The 26,864-nt window shown below is 35.3% G+C and overlaps 2 protein-coding genes across 2 annotated transcripts in view; one reads left to right on the forward strand and one right to left on the reverse strand.

The window, feature by feature from the left end:
* The first annotated feature begins 4,355 nt into the window (after window positions 1-4,355).
* LOC123870947 lies at window positions 4,356-10,607 on the forward strand. The gene is made up of 7 exons (XM_045914464.1): window positions 4,356-4,450; window positions 5,986-6,204; window positions 6,659-6,740; window positions 7,478-7,593; window positions 7,971-8,083; window positions 8,894-8,957; window positions 9,521-10,607. The coding sequence occupies exons 2-6, from the start codon at window positions 6,081-6,083 to the stop codon at window positions 8,933-8,935; spliced, it is 477 nt and encodes a 158-aa protein (XP_045770420.1). The 5' UTR covers window positions 4,356-4,450; window positions 5,986-6,080; the 3' UTR covers window positions 8,936-8,957; window positions 9,521-10,607.
* Window positions 10,608-16,651: 6,044 nt separating this feature from the next.
* LOC123870931 (neurofibromin) overlaps window positions 16,652-26,864 on the reverse strand; it is a 49,850-nt gene continuing 39,637 nt past the window's right edge. The window contains exons 57-68 of the mRNA XM_045914429.1: window positions 25,379-25,484; window positions 24,780-24,850; window positions 22,656-22,733; window positions 21,214-21,303; window positions 20,453-20,551; window positions 19,955-20,084; window positions 19,404-19,479; window positions 18,997-19,084; window positions 18,223-18,321; window positions 18,106-18,143; window positions 17,694-17,812; window positions 16,652-17,045 (exon numbers count right to left, since the gene is read on the reverse strand). Coding sequence (XP_045770385.1) covers window positions 17,005-17,045; window positions 17,694-17,812; window positions 18,106-18,143; window positions 18,223-18,321; window positions 18,997-19,084; window positions 19,404-19,479; window positions 19,955-20,084; window positions 20,453-20,551; window positions 21,214-21,303; window positions 22,656-22,733; window positions 24,780-24,850; window positions 25,379-25,484 — 1,035 coding nt within the window. The 3' untranslated portion in view covers window positions 16,652-17,004. The remainder of the gene's footprint in view (window positions 17,046-17,693; window positions 17,813-18,105; window positions 18,144-18,222; window positions 18,322-18,996; window positions 19,085-19,403; window positions 19,480-19,954; window positions 20,085-20,452; window positions 20,552-21,213; window positions 21,304-22,655; window positions 22,734-24,779; window positions 24,851-25,378; window positions 25,485-26,864) is intronic.

Genomic DNA, 26,864 nt, shown 5'->3' on the forward strand with positions numbered 1-26,864 from the left:
GGACATGGACAGCCAACAGGACAGGCAGTGATTTTTTTTTTCTCTCTCGTCTGGCTTTACAAAGATTAGCCAATGTCAAGTTTGTAGTTTGTCCGTGGAAGCAAGGAAGGTCGCTTGTATGGGATGCCACGTGTGTTGATACACTGGCGCTGTCTCACATACAGGTGACCTCCGTGGCGGCCGGAACGGCAGCCACTAAGGCAGAAAGGGCCAAGAGGCGCAAATATGAAAATATAGAAAATAATTTCATATTTGTGCCTTTTGGAGTGGAGACCATGGGTTCGTGGGGCGAGGATGCCAGATCCTTTTTTAAGGACCTGTCATCCCGTCTTGTGGAGTCCACGGGTGACCGGAAATCTGGCTGTTACTTTGGTCAGCATATTAGTCTGGCCATTCAGCGAGGTAACGCAGCCAGCGTTCTGGGCACCCTGCCTCGTTACAGTGATTTGGATGATATTTTTGTTTTATAATTTTTATATTTAAGTATTTTTAACATTTGTGAAAATCTGTATTATTACTTTCTGAATAAATAAGTATGAGATTAATAGTTTGTAGTTAATTGTAACAAGTTAGTTAAACTATACAAGTGTGGACCCCGTCTGTGCCGGCGCTCGCCGACATACGCACGGCACCCCCTTAGAGTGCTTTCCAGTCAGTTTTAACAAAAAAAAAAACACTCCAAAAAGACAAAGCACGCCCGCCAGCCAACAGCAACACAGACCAAGTCCCAGGCAGTGCTTGTTCGACAGCAGACAGGCAGGACAACAAACGCTCTACCGGTTTTTTTTTGTGTTCCGGTTTTTATACCGGCAGCGAACAAAATTATTATTGACCATATTCAAGTCCACCATAGATCCACTTCGTTCACTTTAGGATATTTGCGCCTTTGATATGTAAGATAATCAAAGATTTGTACTTTAGAAACAGAAACAAAACGTTTTCTGAATAATAATAATTAATTATTCTAAATAGTCCACAGCAAGTATAATAGCAGAGGACCATAGAAGACTTTATTAAAAAAGCGCTCTAAAGGGGCGCCGCGTGTTTGTCGGTGGGCGCTGGCGCAGACCGAGTCCATACTTGTACATAGATTCACTGACTTGAAAATAACTACAAACTTGACATTGGCTAATCAGAGTAAAGCCAGATTAAAAAAAAAAGAAAAGTACATACATCATGGACATACATTCATTTTCTTAATTTTTTTGGTAGGTAGTCTGTGATATTTTGTTTGACATTGACACATGACAAGAGCATAATTTCCAAATTATAAAGAAAAATATAAAATTATGTACCAAACTACCAAAATCGAAATCAAATATTTTGTGAAATAGTATCGTTTTTCAACAATTGTTAAGCATTATAATTATTTAAAGGCATCTGAAAAACCCGTGGGCGTATCCGGATCACGGGAACGCCGTAGCTCTTGATTTCTATTTCGATCGCGTAAAAATTGTCTCAATCTCACATCCAAAAATATCCTTAAGGATCGTTATCGTTACAGTCCTTATAACCGGTACCGCGTAAGCTTTTTCAGGATTGTAGCAATCGGTCGCAATCAAGTAGCAATAGGTCGCAATCACGTGACTATCGATACTTTAGTGGTGGGTCATACTTATAATCCGACTAATTTGAATATCTATGGTAATCTAGCAATCTATACGGCCATAGTAGTCTTCCAAACTTGACTGCGTTGTAGCTAATGAAATAAAGTATTACGAGTCTGTGCCCCGTGCCGCGGAATATGTGAATTTGTGGTTCTTCTAGGTTCATAGAGTATTGTTTATTTACACTTTTACGTTGAGTTGACTTTGTGTCGAAACCTAATAAAGTAATTTAAAAGTCGAAACTAAAAAGGAAACTGGCACCCTACAGGGCCGCCTCTGTGAGGCAGCTTGAGATTCTCTTAGAAGTTGCTGAAAGCAACTCAAATATTGCACTCGATGGCCTCGGTGGAGGACCTCTCGGCCGCCAGGTAGCTCTTAAAAATGGGAAGAGCTTTCCAGAAAGCTCAATTCTGTGGGGGCAGGGTGTATTAAACCTTCGTGGAGTGGAAGCGAGTAAGTATTCAAAACATATCGGCCACAAGCTCTATTGCGCTTTGTGGCAGATTTTTTAGTTTCAGCTGCATGTTGACCGTCTAATTTTGATTCAAAGAACATATGCTGCAATTATGATAATAATTTATAGTATAAACTGCCACTATAAGACTGTAAATAATAGCAGTAGGTTCTATTCTATTGTCATATATTGTATTATAACCATTAAGAAAATAAGTATGTTTATTACTTTTTGAAGTATTGGATACTGCTTAAGAGCCCCACAAAAGGCAAGGCTGGAGACTTGCGACGAGCAGCCACTGGCACTGGAGGTGGACCAAATTTCAACACTTCTTTGACCCCCTATCGAAGAACAATATAAGTATAATTGGGAACGTGGCAGTAGAGGGAGAACCCAAAATCCAGATTCCAATAAATGAATCATAGCTATTATGGCAATTACACTTACTTTTGTTCAGTCTGAGTCTGTATATCACAGTTATTTTAAAATTCCACTGTAAGTTTTATAATTATACTGCAAGAGCTGTAAATTTTAAGTGGTTACTGTTACACAAAGGCATATTAAATTTTCAAAGAAATATTTAATAGTAGGTATTATGAATTTATGTATGAAATACTTTTATTTTATTTGTAGATTCCTGACCTGCCTACTCAACCAAGTACATCTACATGTACATCACCAATACGAGAAATCATTATTGATGAGCAGCTTAGTGACAACTATACAACAAACAGAGGAGCCTTCACAAATAGAAGCTACACATAACCCGCTACATATTTCACTAGCATTAGAAGTTTCTCAGTCTGTCTATCATGTTGATACTGAGATACCAGAAGTTAGCACACTAACCAGCACACAGCACCGTCAGCCTTTAAGAAGTAATAAACTTATCCAAATATATTTGTAACCTTTTCATAGCCATTGTTCACCTAACAACTAACATTTTTAAATTCCATTAATAACAAGATATTAAGATAAGCCTTTATTAACTGAATTGAATTACATTAATGCTATGTACATAATATATTTCAAATAAATAAATAATATTTTAGTTTTTGACTGGTGTTTTGTTTTCCTTTTTTCTGCTAGGATCTAAAAAAACTTTAATAAATACAGAGTACATAAAAGTAGAGTGTAATACAGAGTAAATAATCCATACTTACATACTATAATATTATAAATGCGAAAGGGTCAGACTGTCCGCACAGGCAACTTTTTATCCCGGTACAGTTCCTACGGGATATTTAAATACCCAAATCCACGCGGACGAAGTCGCAGGCATCCTCTATACAAGTTTTCTCTATTTTATCTTCTGATCTGTATAAGGGCACGCTTTTTTCTCTTGAGTTCAGCTTACATAATTGCCCTTGATGCCATAATTGCAAATAATTGGTATAGGCAATATTTATGTATGTAGGTACTTCTTACACATAAACACACAATACTTAGTTATGAAAACTAAACTACCTAAAATAGTAGATATGTACTATGTTCCCACATGCTTATCACCATTATCATAAACAGAATTTACCCAGGCGCAAATTATTATTGAGTAGGTAGGTACACAAATCTTATGTAATACATATACCCTATGCGGCTAATTAATCCAAAAACTACAATAGTTTGGTGTTTTTACCAAGTTTTTACTACAAAATTCGCAGTTGAAAAATTATTATTGAGTAGGTAGGTACACAAATCTTATGTAATACATATACCCTATGCGGCTAATTAATCCAAAAACTACAATAGTTTGGTGTTTTTACCAAGTTTTTACTACAAAATTCGCAGTTGAACTTGAATACACCAAACCTTTGGCGGCAAAGTGCAAACATACGAAAGTGTCAAAAGGTAACTTTAAATCTAAAAATTATTCTTCAATGATTTTAACATTATCTTACTTCATATAATAATCCTAATTGCTTTGTTAATTTGATAAATTATTTTAAAAAAGCTTTTTAAAATATTTTAACAAAAATATGAGTAGTAAAACGACTTTGGATACCACATATGTCACCGTAAATAACACCTCATGCCTTGTATCAATGAAAGCCTAGTTTGACGTAACATTTGTCGCAGTCCTTTACGGATATCTTACTTCAAAAGTCTTACGTGGAACCAATTTTCAGTCGTGTTCATACAAAATTTTTATCGATAGTGTACTGCATCAATGTCAGAAATTTTTTAGTCCTCGACGGTCCTTTACGGACAGTCTCAATGATACGTGGAGCCAAAACCATGTTTTGACATTGATGCTGTTCTTTAATGATTGATATATGTTTTACGCGATCGACCTGCTGAAACGCGAAACACCACAATAGTGGTCACAAAAGTTTCATTGTAGAAAGTTCCATATATTTTCACTATAATTTATTATAGTTCTACTAACAATCTTGGATGAATAAATACTCAGGATGGTATGCTCCGAAAAGTCAAATGAAGCAGGGGAACTGTCAGTTGATGAGTATGTGTGCGTTATGGAATGATACCATTCACATATGAAAATTTGCCTATTTTCCTATTTTTCCCTATTTTTCCCTTTCACGATGATTATTAAAAAATGAGATCTCATTAGATTAGTCTTTATTATGATAGTTACAAATCGATGGATGTTCGATGCTAGAAAATAATAATTTATCGATTGCAACGTATTAAAATTTACCTACTCTGTTTTTACATAATTTTGATTAATTACAGTATAGGGCCTCTGGCCTTATTGAAAATCTCTGCTTAACAGGGTGCCCATCACCATGTTTACTATATAATCGTATCCTGACAGTTAAAAATAAAAAAGTTAAAAAGTCAAATATAAAAACGCAATATATTCACTAAAAATATTTAATAATAATCCAAGTATGTACCAGTTAGCGATTTTATTTAGCGTATTTCGCAGGGTTAGTAGACTATTCACTACTTTTGGTGTTATACACCGGGCAAGTTTACATCCCTATATCGTAGATCTCTTACCAAATTACACAAAGCGGCTCTTGGGTAGCGGTTTTTTTTTTCTCTAAGCCAAATTCAAAGTTATTTATTCAAAATGGGTTCATATTTTATTTGTCTTGTGTTTTCTGACATTTATGACCTTAAAAATACCTAAATAAAGATAAATATTCTAGCTATCCGTATAGCGTCCCATCTTTGACCACATCACGCGTGACGAGTCCTCCGTTCGTCGCTAAGGTTGTTTTGGTGGGTGCCTACCAAAACAACCTATCATGGACTAACTATAACTAAATAATATTATTAATGTAGTAAGATTTTGATTACCTATTTATTTATTTCTTTATTGCACACACAAACATATACATTTACAAAAAACATAGAAGACAACATGGTAAGTACGTTGGACAGATAAAAACGTATGTTTTTATCTGTCCAACGTACGTACACCAATTACGTAGGTACCTAGGTACTTCATGATAAATTTGGCATGCAGCTATTATGACGGAGACTGGTATATTAAATGTACTACAATTTAGTAATAAGTTTTGTTTTAGTTAAATTTCAATATCAATTTAAAATCTTTTAATTAACAAAACAGCCTTTTTCGCTTAGTTATATTATGATTGTCATCAAAAATAAAATATAAATTTGTCTAAATATAATGAAAAAAAAAATTGCTCATTTTTAGGCAAAATTACCCCATTTATTTTCTGACAACCCTAGACTTCAATTTGAAGTTGTGTAATTTGCAAAGCACGATTACGATACGATTTAAAATTAAATTATTTCATTGAAGTGTCAAACAAAAAAATATAATCACTACGTTGTGTCAAATGCGTATCGGAAGGTGTTAAGTGGCCAGTTTCGTAGAATTTATCTTGAGTTTGTGTGCGTGACGTGTAATTACAGAGATTTGGTCGATAGTGGGTCGATAGTTGTGCTTCCTTCGTTTGTACGGCGGGGTCACCGGTTGCTAACAATTAACGAATACAGTTTCGTGGTTTCGTACGTTTCAAGTGTCCGTCATATTTGATTGAAATTAGCGTCATTTTGACGAGACCCTCTGTGTTTATAAAATGAACGTAAACAGTTATTTCTCACCACGCTTGATGGTTGGAGCTGCTATTGTAGGCCTCGTGGGTGCCGCTGGAGTGTTTATCTACGAGCAGGTGTACGCTGAAAAACGGAGAGCTATGTTGGGTAAGAGGGATCTTGCTCTTTATATAACCACTAGCTGATCCGCCCGGCTTCATTCAGGGGAATATAATATATTATAACTATGTGTAATATATAAATTGTGTTACTTCTAGATAAAGTAGTTTTCTAATGGTGTAAGAATTATTAAAATCGGTGCAGTAGTTTCAGAGTTTATTGATTACAAACAAAAGCAAATCATTCCTTTTCTTCGACTTACTATTAGTATAGATATAACAATTTTGCTTTCAAATAAGTAAGTTGTAAAACTCATTAGTTTTTAAATAGCTGTGATAGCCTAATGGTTAAGGTGTTCACTTTCTATTTGGAAGGTAGAGGGTTTGATCCTGGGTACTTGTAACTTTTGGGAGTTATGTTTGTTTTAAGCGATTAAATATCACTGGCTTGAATCAGCAATGGGTTGATCATGATGATGATGATAATAAATATTTTATTTCAGTGAGTGAAGTCGCAAGACTGGATAGACAAGTAGCAACCATGCGATCAGAGCTGGAAGCCCTGAGAGAATTGCAGAAAGAAACGTAAGCTCACTTTATTTTACCAGCTCTAACATGGTTACAATATGGCATTCATTCATAAAAAGTGATGTGCATAACTTAATATTCGCCGGCATATGTATAGTTTGCTTGCAAATTGCAATTACAAATATGCTTTCTACTGTGAAAGTTCAATCTGTGAAAGATTCAGCGTATTTGTTGTTATGACTTGCAACTAGATCAGTAGACAATTATTTTTAAATTTATTTATTGATTATATTTTTAAATTTATTTTCTGGTGCACTCCTTTTTTTGAGGAATTGTGTAAAAAATGGTCTACAAAGGGTTGACTCATTTTACACTGACACAAAGTCTGAACAAATCAAAGCATCAATTTTATTAAATTAGCATGTAAACGTCTCTCTCTACAGTCTACAGTGTAATGCACAATAGTTTACTGAGAAAAAGTTTGCATATATAGAAATCATTTATAGTGTTTGAACACCAAACACATACTGGCGTATCAATGTACACTACAACACAGTAAGCTTCCTTCTTTCTTCTCTCTGGGCTGATTTCCGCGCTTAACAGTTTCCGTCTGTTGTGCGTGCGTTACCCCTCCCTGCCAAAGTCTTCACACCAGCCAACCAAGCTTGCTCCAGAGGCTGAGTAGACCACCCAGGCTGCCGAGCTTCATGAAGTGAGGTTGGGGATCCCAAATGGCACTCTCGTTGTTTGCTAAGTGCTTGCTTCTTAACTTGTAGTGTATTCTTTGTCAATAGAAACATGCGTCGAGCGCGACAGAAGCCGCGCGTGCGACGCGAACTCCCCGCCGCGGCTGCTCCGGCTGGTGACGTCACAGACTCTGAGTACTTCACCGACTGCCAGTCATTAGTTGGTAAGATCCATTCCATTTATATTTTGTGCCTGAAGCTTCGCCAGCTTCAGGCACAACTGGACTGGACTGAAGTCCTCTTTTAACTCAACACGTTTTGTATCTCCAGAGAGATAAGAAACCCTTATAGGATCACTTCATCACTTTCTGTCTGTCTGTCTGTCCGAAAACTGTGAATTTGTGGTTACATCAGATTTTTTAAAATCAAAATGTGTTCACAGAAAAATTAATTTACGAAATCACATATAGATGGCGCTGTTGTCATTAACTTGCAGTATTGCAGATAAAAAATTAAAAATGTTAAAGTATTTTGTACGATGGTACAGAACCCTTCGTGTGCGAGTCCGACTCACTCTTGACTGGTTTTTGTTTGTTTGTAGGCACAGATATCGAGATGGACAGCGAAGAGTTCTACGACGTGCCATCGGACGAAGAAGACGACACGTTGCGAGAACCGTTACACAATGGACACGCGGCCTTAGCCGCAGACCAGGTAACTTAGTATCTACATTGGCATCATTTCAAAAGTTTATTACACTTTTTGGATTTATGAAGTATATTTTTGTCAATGGGGCGAAGACCCTGTTGCCACAGCCGTTTTACCAGACCAAACCAGTAACCTTTAGGGTCAATCGAAACCTAGAACTCCTACTTTACTGTTCCAGTAGAAGACCACAATTGGTATGATGTTTTGTTTGTTTTTTTTTTAACCCCCAACCCAAAAAGAGGGATGTTATAAGTTTGACGTGTGTATCTGTGTATCTGTCTGTGGCAACGTAGCGCCTAAACGAATGAACCGATTTTAATTTAGTTTTTTTTGTTTGAAAGGTGGCTTGATCGAGAGTGTTCCTAAGAACACTATGATCCAAGAAAATCGGTTCAGCCGTTTGAAAGTTATCAGCTCTTTTCTAGTTACTGTAACCTTCACGTGTCGGGGGTGTTATAAATTTTTAATTTACACTTGTTTGTGATTATGTCATGATCATGTTATGTGCGAGTATTTTGACGTTTGATAAGAATCCGCTGATTTGGCTAGAAGTCATCATCCTTACTTACCACCAGTGAGTAAAGGGCGGCGTCTTGGTATGACATCTAGTTTTTTTAACTGAAGATATAACTTATAAAGAAAGACCTGGCAAAAACCTGGAGGAGGCCTTTACTCGATGAGAGGTCCTTAAAATAAAAATAAAAATTATTTTTTTGTCAACCAATTCTTTGTTTAGTAATTTATTAAGGATAAATGTAAGGCTTTTTTATTTTATTTTTTATTTATTATAACTTATAAATAATAGTTCTCTTTCAGAGCTCGCCAAAAACCGACGAATCTAAGACGGATAGCACGTAGCTGTAGATGATGGACTGTACAGGTATGTGTCATCACTACTACTACTTGCTACTAGTTGACTAGTTTCGAAATCAATGATTTAATCGCAATCCATAGTTATGATCGATTTTCGATCGTCAAATAACTTTTATTTTTAGGAATAAATTTGACGTTTTGACAGATTTCCTAAACAAAAACTGGCAAAACCTCAAATTTATTCCTCAGTAAAAGTTATTTGTCGATTGCAAAAATGGCCCTTAATATTATAAATGCGAAAGTGTGTCATTCTGTCTTATGGCTCATCTGCTTAGTCAATTTGGACGAATTTGGGCTAGTGTCTATAATAATATAGCTTTTGCCCACGACTTCGACCCCAATACAGTGTAATTCTTAGCCTATATTGATTCTGGATTAAGTAGCTTCCTAATTGTGAAAGAATTATTAAAATTGCTTCAATAGTTAGAGTTTATCAATTACAAACAAATCTTTCATCCATTTACTTAGTAGTATCAACTAGACAATATACAATTGCAAAGAATCATAGTGCATAATGTGCGTTAAAGTGTTTTTAAACACTGCTTTAAAAAATGATTATTTTATTTCCAGGTACCATTAGTCAGAAATTGTTTGGGCGATAGCGGGGTCTGGTTAGATGTAGAGTTTAGTAGCGGGCTATATCTACTGTATTCATTTATATATGGACTTTGTAGTGTTAAGTATGCAAGATACAGACCGTCAATATTTATCGCGATATATTTCTACAATAGCGGAAACAGCGTTTTATGATTAATATAATAATGGTGTACCCAAGGGGGCTTTATTATTTATTATGAAGTCATATTTTTTTTATATGGATTTTTGTGTGAGTCATCAAACGAAAGGGCTTCAAGGGCAAGTTCCCGACGAAAGGGATTCCAAAAATATACTAAGATCCATGAGAAACGAAGAGAAGTTAGTACCTATGTTTCGAACTAGTGTTCCAATGTGACGAAACGAATTATTGATGCATATTGAGATTATTATTACGATATGATCTCATATGACACGATATTTATTGACTGCCTGATGCTTGCATTAGTTACGAATAAAAACGGGTCGCATTTGTTATATATTAGTTCTATACTAGAGTGTGTATATTGAAAGCTGAGTATTATTATTTAACGTTTTTAAAATATGGCAATACTGTGGGAAATTATACTTGTTTTTGTATTATCGCCTGGTTTGATACTAGATTTATATTTTTAATATTATATTTTTTATTCAATAAAATTACACAGTATTTGTGCTTATATCATGTTAAACTTATTCTATCAATATAACTGTTTAAAAATTAAATATAATTTAAAAACTAAACACGTTATGTTTATGAAATTTCGTCTCATTATGCAACACATATTGTATTTAAACAACAAATACTGAAAACAACGATTAATAAAAAAGTTTGTAAGCTGTGACCAAAATGAACATTTTTTTGGTTTTTCTTTCACGGTTTATTGCCATGTTCTATTTTCCTCAGCTTTCATTAAACAGACTAAGATTGACATATTTTATAGATCGCGCTTTGACTGTGCTCAGACTTAACAGGGCTCTCTCCGTCACTTACTCAATACAATCGTAGTCCCAATTTCATTTGAATATTAAGCAACCAAAGTCCATGAAATTTTGCAGATATGTTCTAGAAACTTATATCTATGCCTGTGGTTTTCCAAATTTCTGTTAAAATATTCGGTTTCAAAGTTACGCGGTCTTAAAAATTCATCTCATCATTCATCATCAATCTTGAGCTCTTGTAATTTTGAAACTACATATTTTTAGAAAAATCTAAAACACCACAGGCACAGATATTATTTTTTAGAATATGTCTGCAAAATTTCATGGACTTTGGCTGCTTAATATTCAAATGAAATTGGAACTACGATTGTATGGAGTAAGTGACGGAGAGAGCCCTGTTAAATCTGAGCAAAGTCAAAGTACGCTATATACGCAGACTTATACAAATATCTTCATTTTTAACTTGGGCATTCCATAATAAAATGCTTTTCAACAAAAACATATTTTAATAAATTTGCCAAATAATTTGAATAATTAGTTTATATTATAATTAGGTATGTACATTGCTCACAATTTTATGTTTAAATTAATTTTATAATACTTTTTCCTCTTGACACATAATATTATTGTATGTAGTTGCAAAATCAAATTATTGAATAATGAATTATGAAATATGTTCCTACCAACTTTTATGTAAATAACGATCATTAATTTTTATAGTTTAGTGTTCATCTAAAGAACTCCATTATTTTTGGGAACGTCTTCTCTTTTTCTTAAACTTCAGATTTTTACTTCAATAGCGTGCGCTTCACTAAACCGGCCAAAAGCGCCTCGTCTTAAATGGAACTAGGAATTATATTCAGTTACGTTTTGTGCCAATTTAAAAATGTTTTATTAATAACGTTACCTATTTGTATATTTAGAAAAAATATCTAAATCGTAGCAAAATGAAGCTTGTTCTATTGTGCGTAGAAACCAGAGTTGCTCAGCGAATTCGTCCGTCGCGTCCGTCGGACAGAATCCTTCCGTCTATCTGTCAGTAGGTACTATTAAGCAGATTACGTATCTATATTAATTATGATGATTTTATGAGGCGCATGATATTTTTATTACTTAGGTAGTTTAAAATTATTTCTAGTACAATTGTTATGTATTTATAATAATATAATAAAATACTGAATTATATCTCTATAATATTTTGAACATAACATAAAATTATTTACGTGCTCAAGTTATTTAAACATACTTAAATGTTATAATATTAATTGTATGAAAGATATAACATAATATACTTGCTTTATGTTTTATCATTTAAGTTTTTATTTATTTTAATTTAGGCGGACTGATTGGAGGCACCTTGTCTAAGGTTGAGACCTATACAGCGCACTTTGAATTTGCTTAGACTTAAGACACTGTTAAAACGAGACAGCGCTATGCTGCTAACATAAAACCGTCTCGTTTTAACTGACACTTAAGTCTGAGCAAAGTAAAAGTATGTTGTAAGACTCGCTGTTAATTTACAATATTTAGGTAATGTCTTGGTTTATTTACAAAGGTAAATAAACACTTTTGATCACATGATTAAAATTATTGTACTTAGAATTGAATAGATTAAAAAACAATACAATTTTAATAATCTCAAGTCTAAAATTGCCTTAATCTATAATCGAAACCGTAGGATGAATAATGTTAAATTTTGTATGACATTGTAATAAATGAATTGAATTTCCTAAATAATTATGATATTGGACAAATAATAAAGTTTTTTGTATCAATAATATATCTAGATACGATAGAAAGTCAATTTTATTTAATTACGTACCTGTTTAGGTACTTATCTCACGTTAATGTTTTGTATTATACTTGTCATGGCAATTTCTTAAAAATACTTTAAGAAAATATCTAGGTGTGTATTTATTTTTAATATAGACCATTATTAGTTTTTGTAGAAATATTACACCGGGACATCATATTGGTTACACTTTGTTAAATAAATGAATTTCTTTGACTCTGTCGTTTATTATAAAACCCAATCCTATTTCAGTACCTAGAATCATTTACAGAAGTCGGATCCGCCCTCTCGATCTAATTTGTTAGTCGAAGTCGATAGTGTTAAGCAGGTACTTTATTTGCTTCAAGTAGGTTAAGGCGGTACGCACTCATCCGACCAGAGTCCGTTAAAATACGTTCTGAATTAATCATAGAACTATTTGTGTGGTTGGGACGCACCAGATCCGACTTCCGTCATCCGTGAGAATATCGCAGATGTGGTTCGGATTCAAATCGGACATCACGTAGATACGAGTATGTCAAAGATATGTCCACTGAATAGCCTGAATTTGGATCAGTAATCGGATTAGTGCGTAAGCAATAAACCGAATTCGGTCAAGCTTTTATATCCGTATTTTCACGGATTCGGATAGGATGAGTGCGTAACCGCTCTTAGGAGTGCCCTATGCAGATATATAATATATAGACAATGTGTATGGTGCAAACCTACAGAAAAATACTTTAAAATGTAAGTTCTGTTTATTTGTCCCCTAATACGCTTTTACTGGATAGATGAAACTTTCGCAGTTCGAGAGCAATTTTTTTTATTCGAATACAAGTTAGCCCTTGACTGCAATCTCACGTGGTGGTAAGTGATGATGCAGATGACTGAATAATCACCCGCTTCCTGGGTGATGATGGCTCATCTTAGAAGATGGAAGCGGGCTAACCTGGAAGGGGTATAGCAGCTTTTATTAAACCCATACCCCTACGTGACATTGTACCAGAACGCTTAATCGCTTGGCGGCAAGGCTTTGCCGGTAGGGTGGTAACTAGCCACGGCGGAACTCACCAGACCAGACCAGAAATTTAGAAATTAACAATTCCAAACTCCTGTCGGGAATCGAACCCGTGACCTTCCACTAATACGACCACAGCTCTTACCATTGCGCCAGAGAAAACGTCGAAATATTATGAAACTTAAAACTATAGTTGAGAATCACAGCACAGTTCTAGAACTCCAGGAAAGAAAATAAACACATTTTAATTGATTAAAAGATTTATTATTTACAAAATCTATTTACTGACCTTCACATACATAAAACACGAAACAAACACAAAAATAATTATTTATAAAAATAAAATTAGCATTCGTAATAATTATACACCATCATTTTTCTTACAAAATATATAATATTGATTGTGATTTAATCAACCAATAACCTATATAAATATTTGTACCTAAGTAATATAACTTAATAGATAAATTAATAGCAAATATAGAACAACCATAGACACTCGATTTAAATTTTGAATATCTATGATATCTGAGGTTTATTTTTAACTTGAAAATGTGATTTTTAATATTTTTATAATAAAAGTAACCTAAAAATTGCTTAAAGCAATACAATATTAGTTGCATAAATATTTACGTATCGTTTGAGGCAGTAGCGGTGGGAACCAATACATACATAATTTAACTCACAAACTAAGCAAAAAGATAGACAAAGTCTCCCAAGAGTCCTCATTACATACCTACTACATGTTTCGCATTTATGAATCGATTATTTAAAACTGACTCCGTGTTTTATTAACTGGCCTGTCTATCTCTTTCTTTTCTATCTTTAGATGTATGTATTTTCAAAACAGGCCATAAAAACCAAAACTATAAGTAGACGTACACGTGAATCTCGTAAATTAGGCCTTATATAAATAAACTAAAGACACTAGTTTTAACAGTAGACATACTTTGACTTTGTTCAGACTTAAGACTGCATGACTGACTTGTCTTCTGTCTTGACCCAACACTACAATACAATGTGTTTGCATCTTTGTTAATGCATTAAGTGTTACGTGTTATGTTTCCGCCTTAATATTAACACATAGATGATAATGTATGTATGTATGCTTCCTATAAAATAGATAAAGGGCCGATTTTTCAACCGTCAAATAACTTTCATCTGAGGAATACATTTGAGGTTTTCACATTTTTTCAATAGGAAATCTGTCAAAACGATTCCTCATGGAATTATTCCTCAGGTAAAAGTTATGTGACGATTGAAAATCAGCCCCTAAGCATTATTATATAACAGGTTAATATAATATGTACTTACAAAATCATTAATAAATATATGATTAAAAATTAATTTGTACCATTAATTGTATTATAAAATAGGCACTATTCATGTCCAATAATTTCAAACCAAATGTATAACTAACTTGTGTCTGTCTGTCTGTTCATTTGTCACAGGTCCCTGGCTCGTAGAGTTACAAATCTGAAATGTTGGTATTTGGTATAAAAAGTTGAGCCCAAACCAAATATTGGATGGGGGGGATATTATGACAAAGGTGCCAGGATTTTTCTTTACCCTATCATTTTTGTGATGGGGGCTATCTCAAAAAATAAGCGACTAATATTGTAATTAAATAAAAAATACAAAAAACAGGGATTTATAAAATAGTAAGCTGTGACCAAAACAAACGAACATTTTTTGGTTTATTCTTTCACGGTTGAAATGCATACATTCTGAATCAATTTAGTTGCTAAGACTTAACTAAAATAAATCTTTCTTAAATACATTCTATAGACTTTAAAACTTAACTAATGTAAATGCTTTTGTTACATTTAAACTAGACGATACCCACGACTTCGTCCGAGTGGGTTTAGGTTTTCTAATTCCCTGGGAACTTTAGATTTTCTGGGATAGCCTATGCCTGTCTGTGGGTTGCTAACTATCTCTACCTTAGTTCAATATCAGTTTAGCGGATATTCCGTGGAAAGGGAATGAATGAATGAATGAATATACTTTTATTGTACACCACAAAATTAGTACAGAAAAACACATAAAAAGCTCAACAAAATATAGGTACAATTTGGCGGCCTTATCGCTACCTAGCGATCTCTTCCAGGCAACCAAAGGAACAGACAGAGAGTACCCCTTTTCTTTTCTAAATGTAATATGCTTAAGAATTTATACAACAGATAGGTCTATCCCGGAAAATCCTTATGCCCGAAAATTCCTACAGGAAGTTAATATACAAAAATCCGCGCGGACGAAGTTGTGGGCATCATTTTACATAAATATAGAATTTTTATTCCACTACTACACGACACCTAAAATCGAATTCATAAAAATTGTGCATATTCATATGAGTTTGTATATCACATCACAATGGATCACACATACTTAGTCAAAAACTATGTTTGATAAATGAACCAAAATATCACAAAATAGATCTGCCAATCTATGTTATTAGTTATTACTTATACCTAAACATAGCTCTTTACCAACACATTTTACGTCCTTTTAAAAAAATCATCTCAAAATAGATTACAAACAAGTATTAAAACACATCTAAATCTAATCAGATCATTAATAGTTTTTCAGAAACAGACAGTTTAATAATTCATGGTTCATTTAATATTATATCAGATCAAAGTTTGGTCAACATTTTTACAGATTAAGCCTTGGATGTAAGAGTAAAGCCCTTTCATATGATACCCCACTTGGTTTAGTTATCTTACTTTGAAAATTGAAACATATTTTTTTTTGTGATGCAAACCATAAGTTCACAGTTTTCGGATTTTTTCCATTACTCATGCTATAAGACCTAGGCTACCTACCAAATTTCATGATTTTAGGTCAACGGGAAGAACCCTATAGGTTACCTAGACAGACACGACAGGATAGACAGACAGACACCCAGCAAAGTGATCCTATAAGGGTTTCGCTTTTCCTTTCGAGGTGCAGAAACCTAAAACAAAAAGACTAAGTTTTGTAAAATAAATGGTGTACATGTGATCCATTATTATATTTATTTAATTTATTGAAATATAGATTAATTTACGTTTGTGCGATTATACTAAGGCTGTAACATTTCATAGAATGGATTGTGCGATATTATATCTTTTTATACATAAACGTAAATAACAACAAACCTATAATGGCAAATATTATTATAAATACTCTTTGAGACCTCTTTAATATTTCAAATGTTCTCTAAACTAAAAATTTTGAAAGGACGGAAACTGAATAATAAGGATATATTCAAAATTTTGTGCTATATATTTTTTCATTTATTCATCACACTAATATTACAACGGTGAAATTTTGTGTGTCTGTGTGTGTTTGTTACTCCTTCACGCAAAAACTACTAGACGGATTTGGCTGAAATTTGGAATGAAGATAGATAATATGCTGGATTAGCACATAGGCTATTTTTTATCCCGGAAAATCAAAGAGTTCCCACGGGATTTAGAAAAACCTAAATCCACGCGGACGAAGTCGCGGGCGTAAGCTAGTGTTTGATATAGCACAATCTATTCTACCCACAAAGCTCAAATTACACTAATTTAACTTTAGATAGCTAATTAGTTTAAGTTAAGTTAACGGGGTTTCGACTAGGGAGAGCATTCTACCAAGTTTGACAACACGCCAAATTCAGGCCCTATAACAAAAGAATAGAGATCAATTTTCGAAAATAAAATTCTAATATTGTAATACCGGCTTTTGTCAACAGGAAGATTTTGAAAGTACCTCAGAATTTTGCTATGGATCCGCGCAGTATATAGTGGGTTGGCGATGTACCCCTGAAACAAAATCAAAGCAAAATTATATATCGAATTGAAAAAAGCAACAGCCAAGTTTCTTGCTGGTTGTTCCCGGTAGGAACGGCATTCCGAACCAGTGGTAAATTATTTTGACGATTCAAAAGCACTTGTAAAAGTTTATTTGAATAAAAATGTATTCTATTCTATTATATTAATAGATTTTTTAAACTTTTGTAAAGGCAAGTCTTAAATTGACTGTGGAATTTTATCATAAAATATTACACTCATTCCCTCAAATGACTTTCCCACTTTCCTGAAGCGGAGCGTAGGGTTTGCGAGCTTATTATGGTTTCTAGTTTGCCGCTAGTAATGGGCAAGTTATCCGGGTATAGATGGTCGAGGTGTACAGGGCTATCGAGATCGGGCGGTGGGGGTCACGCTCAGTCGTCGTCCGGTAAATACGCTTCTACCATCGCTTCCAAGCAGTTTACGAACAGTTCGCTACTTGTGAATGTCTTACGCATTAAGTTCAAGACGTACCACAAACTTCAAGACGTAACACAGTAACGAAGAGTACAATGCTTGTACTCCTTGACTCGCGAGCTTGAAGAGTACGGACCGCGTTAACAAGACTGTACTATTTAATACTATAGCGGGCGTGTTAAGCAGGTAGCTGTGATAAGTTACCCGGGTATAGATGGTCGAGGTCGTGTAGGTCAGGCCTGTCGGGACGGTCGGGGTCGGGCGGCGGCGGCCGCGCGCAGTCGTCGCCCGGTAAACACGTTTCCACCATCGCTTCCAAGCAGTTCACGAACAGTTCGCTGCTTGTGAATGTCTTACGCATTAAGTTGAAGACGTAGCACAGTAACAGAGAGTACAATACTTGTACTCCTTGACTCGCGAGCTCAAAGAGTACGGTCGTGAAAAAGTCAAGAGTTTGAAGTAAAGGACGTCTTAAGCAGGTAGCTGTGATAAGTTACCCGGGTACAGATGGTCGAGGTCGTGTAGGTCAGGCCTGTCGGGACGGTCGGGGTCGGGCGGTGGCGGCCGCGCGCAGTCGTCGCCCGGTAAGCACGTTTCCACCATCGCTTCCAAGCAGTTCACGAACAGTTCGCTGCTTTCAGCTGTGCATTGGTTCTGGAAAATAAAATAAAGAGGAATAAAGCGAGCCCACGAGGCAAGGTGGAGGTTGAGAAGGCATATACAAAAGAATCACCTTAGTGAATGGTCCAGCGAAACGCCAAAGACCTCCGAAGCCGCAACTCTGCATGTAGTGAAGCTGTTGCTGACTTGCGTCCTCCGACGCTATCATATTCTGTGAAACAAGAGAATAAAAGAATTGATTTCAGCGTTTTAACTACCGTGAGTGATATCCATTATAAATAAACTAGCGATCGCTCCGGCTTCGCACGGTAATTACAATTATCGCAGAGATCTCTAATTTAAAAAAAAATAGCTCATGTCACTCAGGAATTTTATTCTATTGAACTCTATTCTATTCTATTTCCTACAAACAAACATAAACTTAACCTTTTTATAATATTAGTATTATAACTAATACCCGACGGTGATGGTGCCAGCGAAGGGCGATCTGCAGAAAAAAGTCGGGATCTGTAGCCATCTCCTCGGACGGGTTCAAACTAGTTGACTTTACATATAACCACGTGAGTCCAATCGGGTATTACTTATTTAGAATAATTGATTTCGCTTTAAGGATCACACTTCACACTAATATTGTAAAGGCGAAAGTTCGTGTGTATGTGCGTGTGTGTGTGTGAATGTTTGTTACTCCTTCACGCAAAAACTACTTGACGGATTTGACTGAAATTTGGAAGAGAGATAGATAATATCTTGGATTAGCACATAGGCTAGTTTTTATCCCGGAAAATCAAAGAGTTCTCACGGGATTTCGAAAAACCTAAATCCACGCGGGCGAAGTCGCGGGCATCGGCTAGTTGATATATAAAATACTGGAATACATTGTCGTTACCTGGATGATGCTCTGAACGGCGCTCAGTATGACTTGATCGTGGCAGTGCATTAACACGTGATTTATTTTCATATCCAATAGGCTGTGACTGTAACACAAATATACGCATTTACGACCGGACCAAACCACACCGGATTGGATCGGACTGGACTGCACCGGACCGGTTAGAACTGGATCGAAACGGACTGGTCCGGTCTAGTTCAGTTCAGTCCGGTCGAAATTATTTTCATACAAAAATGCATAGAAGCTTTGCTTCTGTAGGTAGATGCTTTTGACGATACAAAAGAACTTGTAAAAGTCTAATTGAATAAAAATATTTTGAATTTGAATTTGAATTTAGGGCATTCGCTGACACCTGAATTTTTGTCATATATGGTCACTAAATAAATAAAGGATTATTTACTTACATAACTGGGAATACTTTCGGGAACACGACGGACCCTTCCGCTAAATACTGATAGAGTATCCTTATTTCGTCCTCATCTACAATTAACAAAGTTTTAGTTGCTTCTTTAACTGTATTTGATTTTATAGTTTGCTCTGTGATATCATAACACACGTAGATAAGTTTATGAAAAATCTTAAAGTACCTACGCTCATCGTATCACTCAGATTTAGTAGTTATTGAATGTAATAAGGTTCACTTGAATTGGCTTTCAGAAGGAAGGAAACACGTCTACTTTAGCTCATGATTTATTGGCGATTGAATCATTATTTGACATGCACAATTAATAAATACAATTTTACACATAACAATAGTTTTGAAATGTTGTTTTTCGCATTTATGTATAGGTATTTTAGTTAAGAAAGAAGTATTGTCTCTTCGAAGAGTCATAACCTAATTCAAATATCTTTGAGGGATCGTAAATTACAAAATAAATATATCCTTCTGCAATCAAGCCCCAGTTTTATCTCGCATTTTTGTCATTATTCAATAATAATATGGAGTATTTCTTACCAGTGGTGTATTTGACCAAAGTAGCCAAAACGGTAAGCACGAGCGCCTGTGTCGTGAAGTCGACCAGAACCGACGGTTCCAAGAGAGAGTTGCAGTCTGGACTGTTCGTGTCCTTGTCTGTTGAGTTTTGCTGATGCAACGGAAAAAAATCTTCTAAACATCTTCTCTTACAAAAATCGCCTAATCTAGTTGTAGACTTAAAGGTCGTGGTAGTAAATTGCAGCAAAATAATATGATGTACCTGCGCAGAAATCTTATTTTTGAATGCCGCGATATCTCAGGCAATCATAGCGCGCATCCTTTATTAGTTATTATTAGTTAGAATTATTTATGAGCGAGATAGAACGAGCCTTTGTTGTTCTTTTGTGAAGAGTTGAGACGACGAGGAAGTTAAAAGAAGTTTCGTTCCGAGGGAAATATGCTTAAGTATTTATCAAACTGTTTCACCCTTCACTGCTGTTCTGTTTCATCCTTTATATGGCGTCGTGATAAACTTACCTTTGACGAATGATCAGGATAGTCGCTGAACTTGGTTGACCCTGGCCGTTCGCTTTCATCCATACTGCCCGAGGAACCGTGCCCCTCGTCTTCGACGCTCTAGGGATACAAAAATTATTCAAAGTCAAGTCATTTATTCAAATTAGGTACTAGGAATCCAACATTTTGGGCCTGAAGGCTATTTATTTTACACTTTTTGATTGTCAATCGTTGAATTTGTAAGATTCATATTACTTGTTCCTATTTTTACCTACTATGTTATTTGAATAATCTCTGGAAAAACCGGTGAACGATAATATAATCAATAGATAAAAAGAAAATTTCTGACTGACTCATTGACTCATAAACACCTAGCCCAAACTCTTGGACCTAGGAAGCTGTTTTGCAAAGAGGTTCCTTTAAAAATGTAGATAAGAAACAAGGTATCGAAATTACTATGGGTTAGTGAATAAAGAGGATTTTTATTTTCTCTACGTGATCAAATCAGAAATCAGGGCTTCAGTTCTCAAATCTGAGGACATTTGTAGGAGAGCCAGAGTAATCGACATAGTTCAACTGATTGCGAAGCTGCAGTGGCAATGGTCACATAGTTCGCAAAACCGATAGACGTTGGAGTTTAAGATGAATGATGCATCGGAAAGCACAGTGTTGGCAGACTCCCCATTAAGTGGACACACGACACCAAATGAGTACACGGGTGTACGCGGGCACTCGCCTAACATAGACAAACAGTCTTCGTGCCATAAAAAATCTATACTCACATCTAAACCGCTCGCGCTATCCAAGTCCAGATCCCTCGCCGCGTCGCCCGCGGAGCCGTGTTGCACGCTGTGCGCGCGACCCTCGCTATCCTGCGGTTATTATGTACCGTTTACGTTTAAGTGCTTTACTGTACGTTTATACATGTATTCTACTCGTAGCTTGAATCCAGAATACATGTGCGTAGATACGAAACCACCAAACCGAAATTACAGACTAACCCCAACCACAGTCTCAAATCTTTTCATAGGTAGTTAATAGCCGAATACTGAAACAAGAATAAAGTGCTTCAAGACTGTTTTATGTAATTTTTTGTATGGACAAGGTCCAGAATAACGTCGCCTTGAGGGAAAGGTTCGGAAAGCTACGGGATTTCTCGCACCTATGGCACTAGAGACGGAACAGTTTGGCACCATGATGGCGGACCAGTAGGTGTTTAAGAGGGGATCTGGACTGTGGGGCACCCGGGGATTTGCGTATTTGTCTGCCCCAGAATGGGAGAAAGGGGCAAGGGACAAGGACAGAGATAAATCATTTATAGGGAGTCAAGAAGGCATCTCCGGCGTTGCACTCCGAGAGAGCATAGTTCCGGGGCGCTCTCCTACGATTCGGTCCATATAAGAGAGAGGTAGGTGGCCATACGAGGTAGAACGTTGATGATTGATTAAAACGATCATATGTGTGCTTTCCCTTATAAAGTTTGCAAGCTTGGATTTGCTTGGGAAATTATCATTATCATGTAGAGCTTGTTTATTTTGAAATGACGCGCCCCACCACCGCAATTTACACATCTAAGTCAACAAAATTATTTAATGGGGCGCGTCATTTCAAAATAGACAAGCTCTACGCAACAATCGATCACATATTTTATTCTAGATCCAAGCTTCACAGTACGTAAAAAGGAGTCGCCAGCAAGGGTGATAACAATTTTGTTAAATGACTTGAGTTTATTAAGGGGTTGCATAGGATTATTGGAGAAATCACCTTCAAAACCAAATACTTACTATGCTAACAATAGGAAAAGCAGTATTTATTTAAGTTTGGATTACTAACCGTCTGAAATTCAATTAATTTTTCAAAATGATTGGTAAACTGAATAGTGAATAGCTTTTAAGTGTCTAATTCTGTTGTAAACGAGCTCTAAAAACTGAAATGACAGGTCTTAATGTATTGCTATCTCTTTCCCTTTGATGATGCTCCTTGGGGAAAAAATAGCACTACATTTAGGCCTGTCAGTTTATAGTTCTGTTTATAGATTGTGATCAACAAAATTAGTAAGTAAAAAGTAGTAGTAAAAAAATTTACCTTTTTACGTATTTATTTCAAAATCACATTTATTAAATGACTACATACTCGTAGGTATTCAGTTCATCAAACATTATGAAACGTTATTTATTTATTTTTTGTTTTACATAAAGTTACGATTAGGTTATTGATACATTACCCTAGGGGGTCCAATAGTGTCTTTCGCCGTTGGCACTGAAAAGGATCTCTGGGTCTTAAAACGCATTCTAGCCGAGGTCTAGTGTAAAGCAGTGCAAAGCGGTATTACAATCATGCACAAACCATAGATATGATTTTGAACGTGTTTTACATATTCGTTTTTGATAACTCAAAATTTATAAGAATATTGTGGTTCATTGAATAATTTATTAAACAAGGTTAAATGTTTTAATTGTGTTATTGCAGTTTACAATAACATTTTATTTTGAAACATTTTGTATCCATAATGTATAAATGAAGTCGAAAAACAGAAAAATCGTTTTTTTTTGCATAAAGCGTGAATAGAAAGAACATTTTGGTAAAGGTAAAATCAACGATACAACGGTACCGGTATTTTGTTAGGATATACCGTTACAGAATAAAGAAACGAATATGTGTGGGTGTGTGAGAGAGACAAACATACGAACGCAACGATTGCACAAGTCCATACAAGTCGCATGAAAGAACATGACAGAATGATTAGTAACGTTACTGAAAAAAGAAAGACAGTTATAGATAGAGGTGATTTCTGGAAGATCTTGCCTTAAGGCGCACTAAACGGGTCTAGCCGCAAAATTCAAATTTAACTTGGTTTTTGCGCAATTTGTAAACTAATATTAAAACCAAATTAAATTTGAATTTTGCGGGCAGACCCGTGTCTGAGACTTATTAAGGCAGAGCCTTAATAAGTTGCAAAACTTTCTATAAAATGTTACTTTACTCCATAATATTTATTTAAGTATAATATATCTAATCAGGGGAAAAGGTAAAAATGTTAATTTAAATTTTCCATAAATCACATAGAGTTCAGACCATAATAATATATAGAACACTCGCTAACTATAATATACGAATTATAAATGTACAGCCAATAATAAAAGATTAAAGCCAGCCACCTAATATCAAAAACTGAGGGTCAGAAAAATTTCTGACGCACTCTACGAATATCAGAAGCGTACGGCGGATTCGGAAAATACTGAGTCTGCGGCATGTTGGCTTGGTACAGAACAAAATGTATGAACACAGTTCCTTTTGACGCGCGTCAGAATTTTTTTTGACAGACTATTCTTGATAATATGCAGCCGGCTTAAATACTCAGTCGACAAAATTTTTAGGAATCATAAGAGAATTTGAAGAAGTAATCTGCAGATTAGAGCGCAGAGTCCGATTTGGGATCTACAAGCTCGTTACGGACGATAGAGACGAAAGTTCCTTGAGGAAAGTTCCTCCAGTCCGTCAAGGTGGAGCGATGATATCCGGAAAGTGGCTGCCATCGATAAAAAAATTTAAGGCCGAAGATAGGGAACGCTGGTGTAGACATAATAATAAATTAAGTCCAACACACGATGCATTATTCGTTAATGAAAGTTCTTAGAGCAATTCAGAAGATGTGATGATGGGAAACTGAGAAAGAACATTAGTGGAATAGACCAGTAAGAAACTCCGCACCTGCATTTATATTCTCTGCCAACTCTTTCCCCGATTTTGAAGGTTGAAGGAAATTTTCAATTCGGGTATATCTTTGTAAAACGCTTGGCTGTACATTTTATGCTTGACAATGAGAGTACAGTAAAAATGAAATATAGTTACTCGAATGATCCCAATTTACCAACACATAAGCTTTACTTTTTTACTGATATACTGTTCAAAATAAGGCATTAACAAGCCATTTTTTATTGCCAATTCTTTGTACGATGCGGAGGAAAGATATTGATATTATTTCTCAAATAGATATATAGTGAATATAAACATTAAAAATTTTCACAAAACATATTATTTTGTAACTATTTAGTGACATTATTATGACTCAGTTCACAATAGCATTAACTACACAATTTTCGGTTTTACAGGAGAGTTATTTAAATTTCAGATTATAAATATTCATAATTATCTTTAAACAGCCCTCTCGTAAAATCTCAATGTTGTCGATTATTTTTAATATTGATTTACAATAATGTTTTGAAACAAAACGAAATTCTTTCCAACGCATATGACTTTTCGAAATCAAACTAAACACCAATCAATCGATATTACCGATCACAAATATAACAATGAATATAATGACATAGTGAATATTGCATGTTACCTGGTGGGGTATGGACATTAGATGAGGGCTGTGACCACCACTGCTTGATTGTTGTAGTGTGGGAGATTTACCTGCAATTATATACCATTATCTGCAATCAGTTGTTTGGGAAAGCCAAATTCAATATCTTCGAAATTCTTTCCCTTTTTACAATATCATCGATTAAAATCACAGGAATTTGTCAATTTTCAAAAAGCAGAGGAGTATTATAAGTTTAACGTGTATATCTGGGTGTCTGATTGTGTCATCGTAGCACTCAAACGGATAGACCGATTTGAATACGGTTTCTTCTACTCGAAAACCTGTTTAATCGACATGATTGATGAAAATCTGTTCAACTGTTTGAGGATAGGGATTTCAGTCATCCGATTGTTATTTATGTTACTTGCACTTGTCTTATGGACATGATTCAAAGGCAATGGTAACCTTGACCTATCTGTGGTGATTTAAATTTTTTGACTTCATAGAAACAGCTTCTAAATATAGATTTTTTAAATTGGTGATTGAAGGTTACTTCATCTTTTTAGGGCTATTATAAATCACTTCATTATAATTCAACGTAAATTGAAGTAATTTTTATTAAGAATAGTTGCACTTACCACCATGTACGGAACTTAAAGCAGCTTGATCGAGGATGTCCCAAGATTTTTGTCTTCTGCCTTGGCATGACGAATGAGATGATTGTGGATGGATGAGCATCGAGGACTGTGAGGATAAAAGAAATATAGGTACTAATTAAGGAACGGCTAAGCGACCACACGGCCTCATATTATTTATGTAATACTAGCTGATGCCCGCAGCTTCGCCCGCGTGAATTGGTCAGATCCTTTGCAGCATCAGGATTGAGGAGTTGGACTCCAAATTTTTTATGAAACAATGTCGCAAAGTTTCTCTATCGATTAAAAAAAAAATTACGCAAATCGGTTCAGAAATCTCGGAGATTTCGGTGTACATAGGTAGAAAAACACAACTCCCTTTTTGAAAGTCGGTTAAAAAAGTAGCCTATGTTACGCCCTGGTCAATCCTCAACTTGTCTGTGAAAATCCCGTCAAAATCGGTTCAGCCGTTTCAGAGATTAGCCTTTTCAAACAGACAGACAGACAGACAGACATACAGACAGACAAAAATTTTAAAAACGTGTGATTCAGTGTTGGTATCGTTCAAATAACCATATGAGCTTAATATGAGGTAGTTATTTCGAAATTACAGACAGAGACTCCAATTTTATTTATTAGTATAGATGAATACTGATCCATCATCTATTTACTCGAATGCCCAAAACCGTGAATTTGTGGGTACATCACAAAGAAACGCCGAGTACGGATGTCCGGTATTTTTTTTTTGAATATCAATTTAGCCGCTGTATAACGTCATTTTGAAATGTGAATTTTTACTTTTAATGCGTTTTCTAAGGACAGTTTAAAAAAAAATACGACTTGTTTTAGAAGTTTGCCATTGCAACATGTTTTACTTTTACTTTTTAAAAGAAAAGGAATTTTCGCTGTCACCTATAATACTTTGCACAAATATTTTAATGTAGTCATACGAATAAGACCAACAATTTTTAAATACATAATCAAAAGTTATAGACTACAGGCCCATGTTTAAAAATGGGTGGGTCATATGAACCACCAGGTGACGTATACAGGACGATATAAGAGCATAAAATAATAAGTTTCAGCACTATGCCGTCACTTGTAAGCTGTCCAACAGAGTGCTGGTGAGAATTGAAAAGTGCAGGTAGAGTGAGTACATTTTGGTCATATATTTTTGTACGGCATTTTTACCATCGATAGATGCATGAAAAATAATAAGAAAGCGCGCAGTGCCGTAAAAAAATGGTGCGCCACAAAGTCAGTAAATGTTTTGATTTTCTGACAATTTCCGGGGTAAATTTGGTCATTTAATTCTGTACGGCACTAGTTTCATACTGTTTCAATACAGCCTCTAATCCATTATTCCGCAACGCCGTACAAAAATCATGCGACAAGGGGAAAAAATTGAGGGTAGCAACCCCCTCTCTTTCTGTGGTCCGGGGGGTGATTTGAAACAACATAAAATTAATTTATTTTGAAAGTGTTTTAT

Source organism: Maniola jurtina, chromosome 13, assembly GCF_905333055.1.
Source record: "Maniola jurtina chromosome 13, ilManJurt1.1, whole genome shotgun sequence".
NCBI classification, from domain to species: Eukaryota; Metazoa; Arthropoda; class Insecta; order Lepidoptera; family Nymphalidae; genus Maniola; species Maniola jurtina.

What these genes read in the sequence shown, in the direction of transcription:
- LOC123870947 (XM_045914464.1), top strand. Translation starts at nt 6,081, where the DNA reads ATGAACGTAAACAGTTATTTCTCACCACGCTTGATGGTTGGAGCTGCT. An exon ending in CGACTGCCAGTCATTAGTTG is followed by an intron (nt 7,594 to 7,970) that starts GTAAGATCCATT and finishes GTTTGTTTGTAG; the next exon opens with GCACAGATATCGAGATGGAC. An exon ending in CGGCCTTAGCCGCAGACCAG is followed by an intron (nt 8,084 to 8,893) that starts GTAACTTAGTAT and finishes GTTCTCTTTCAG; the next exon opens with AGCTCGCCAAAAACCGACGA.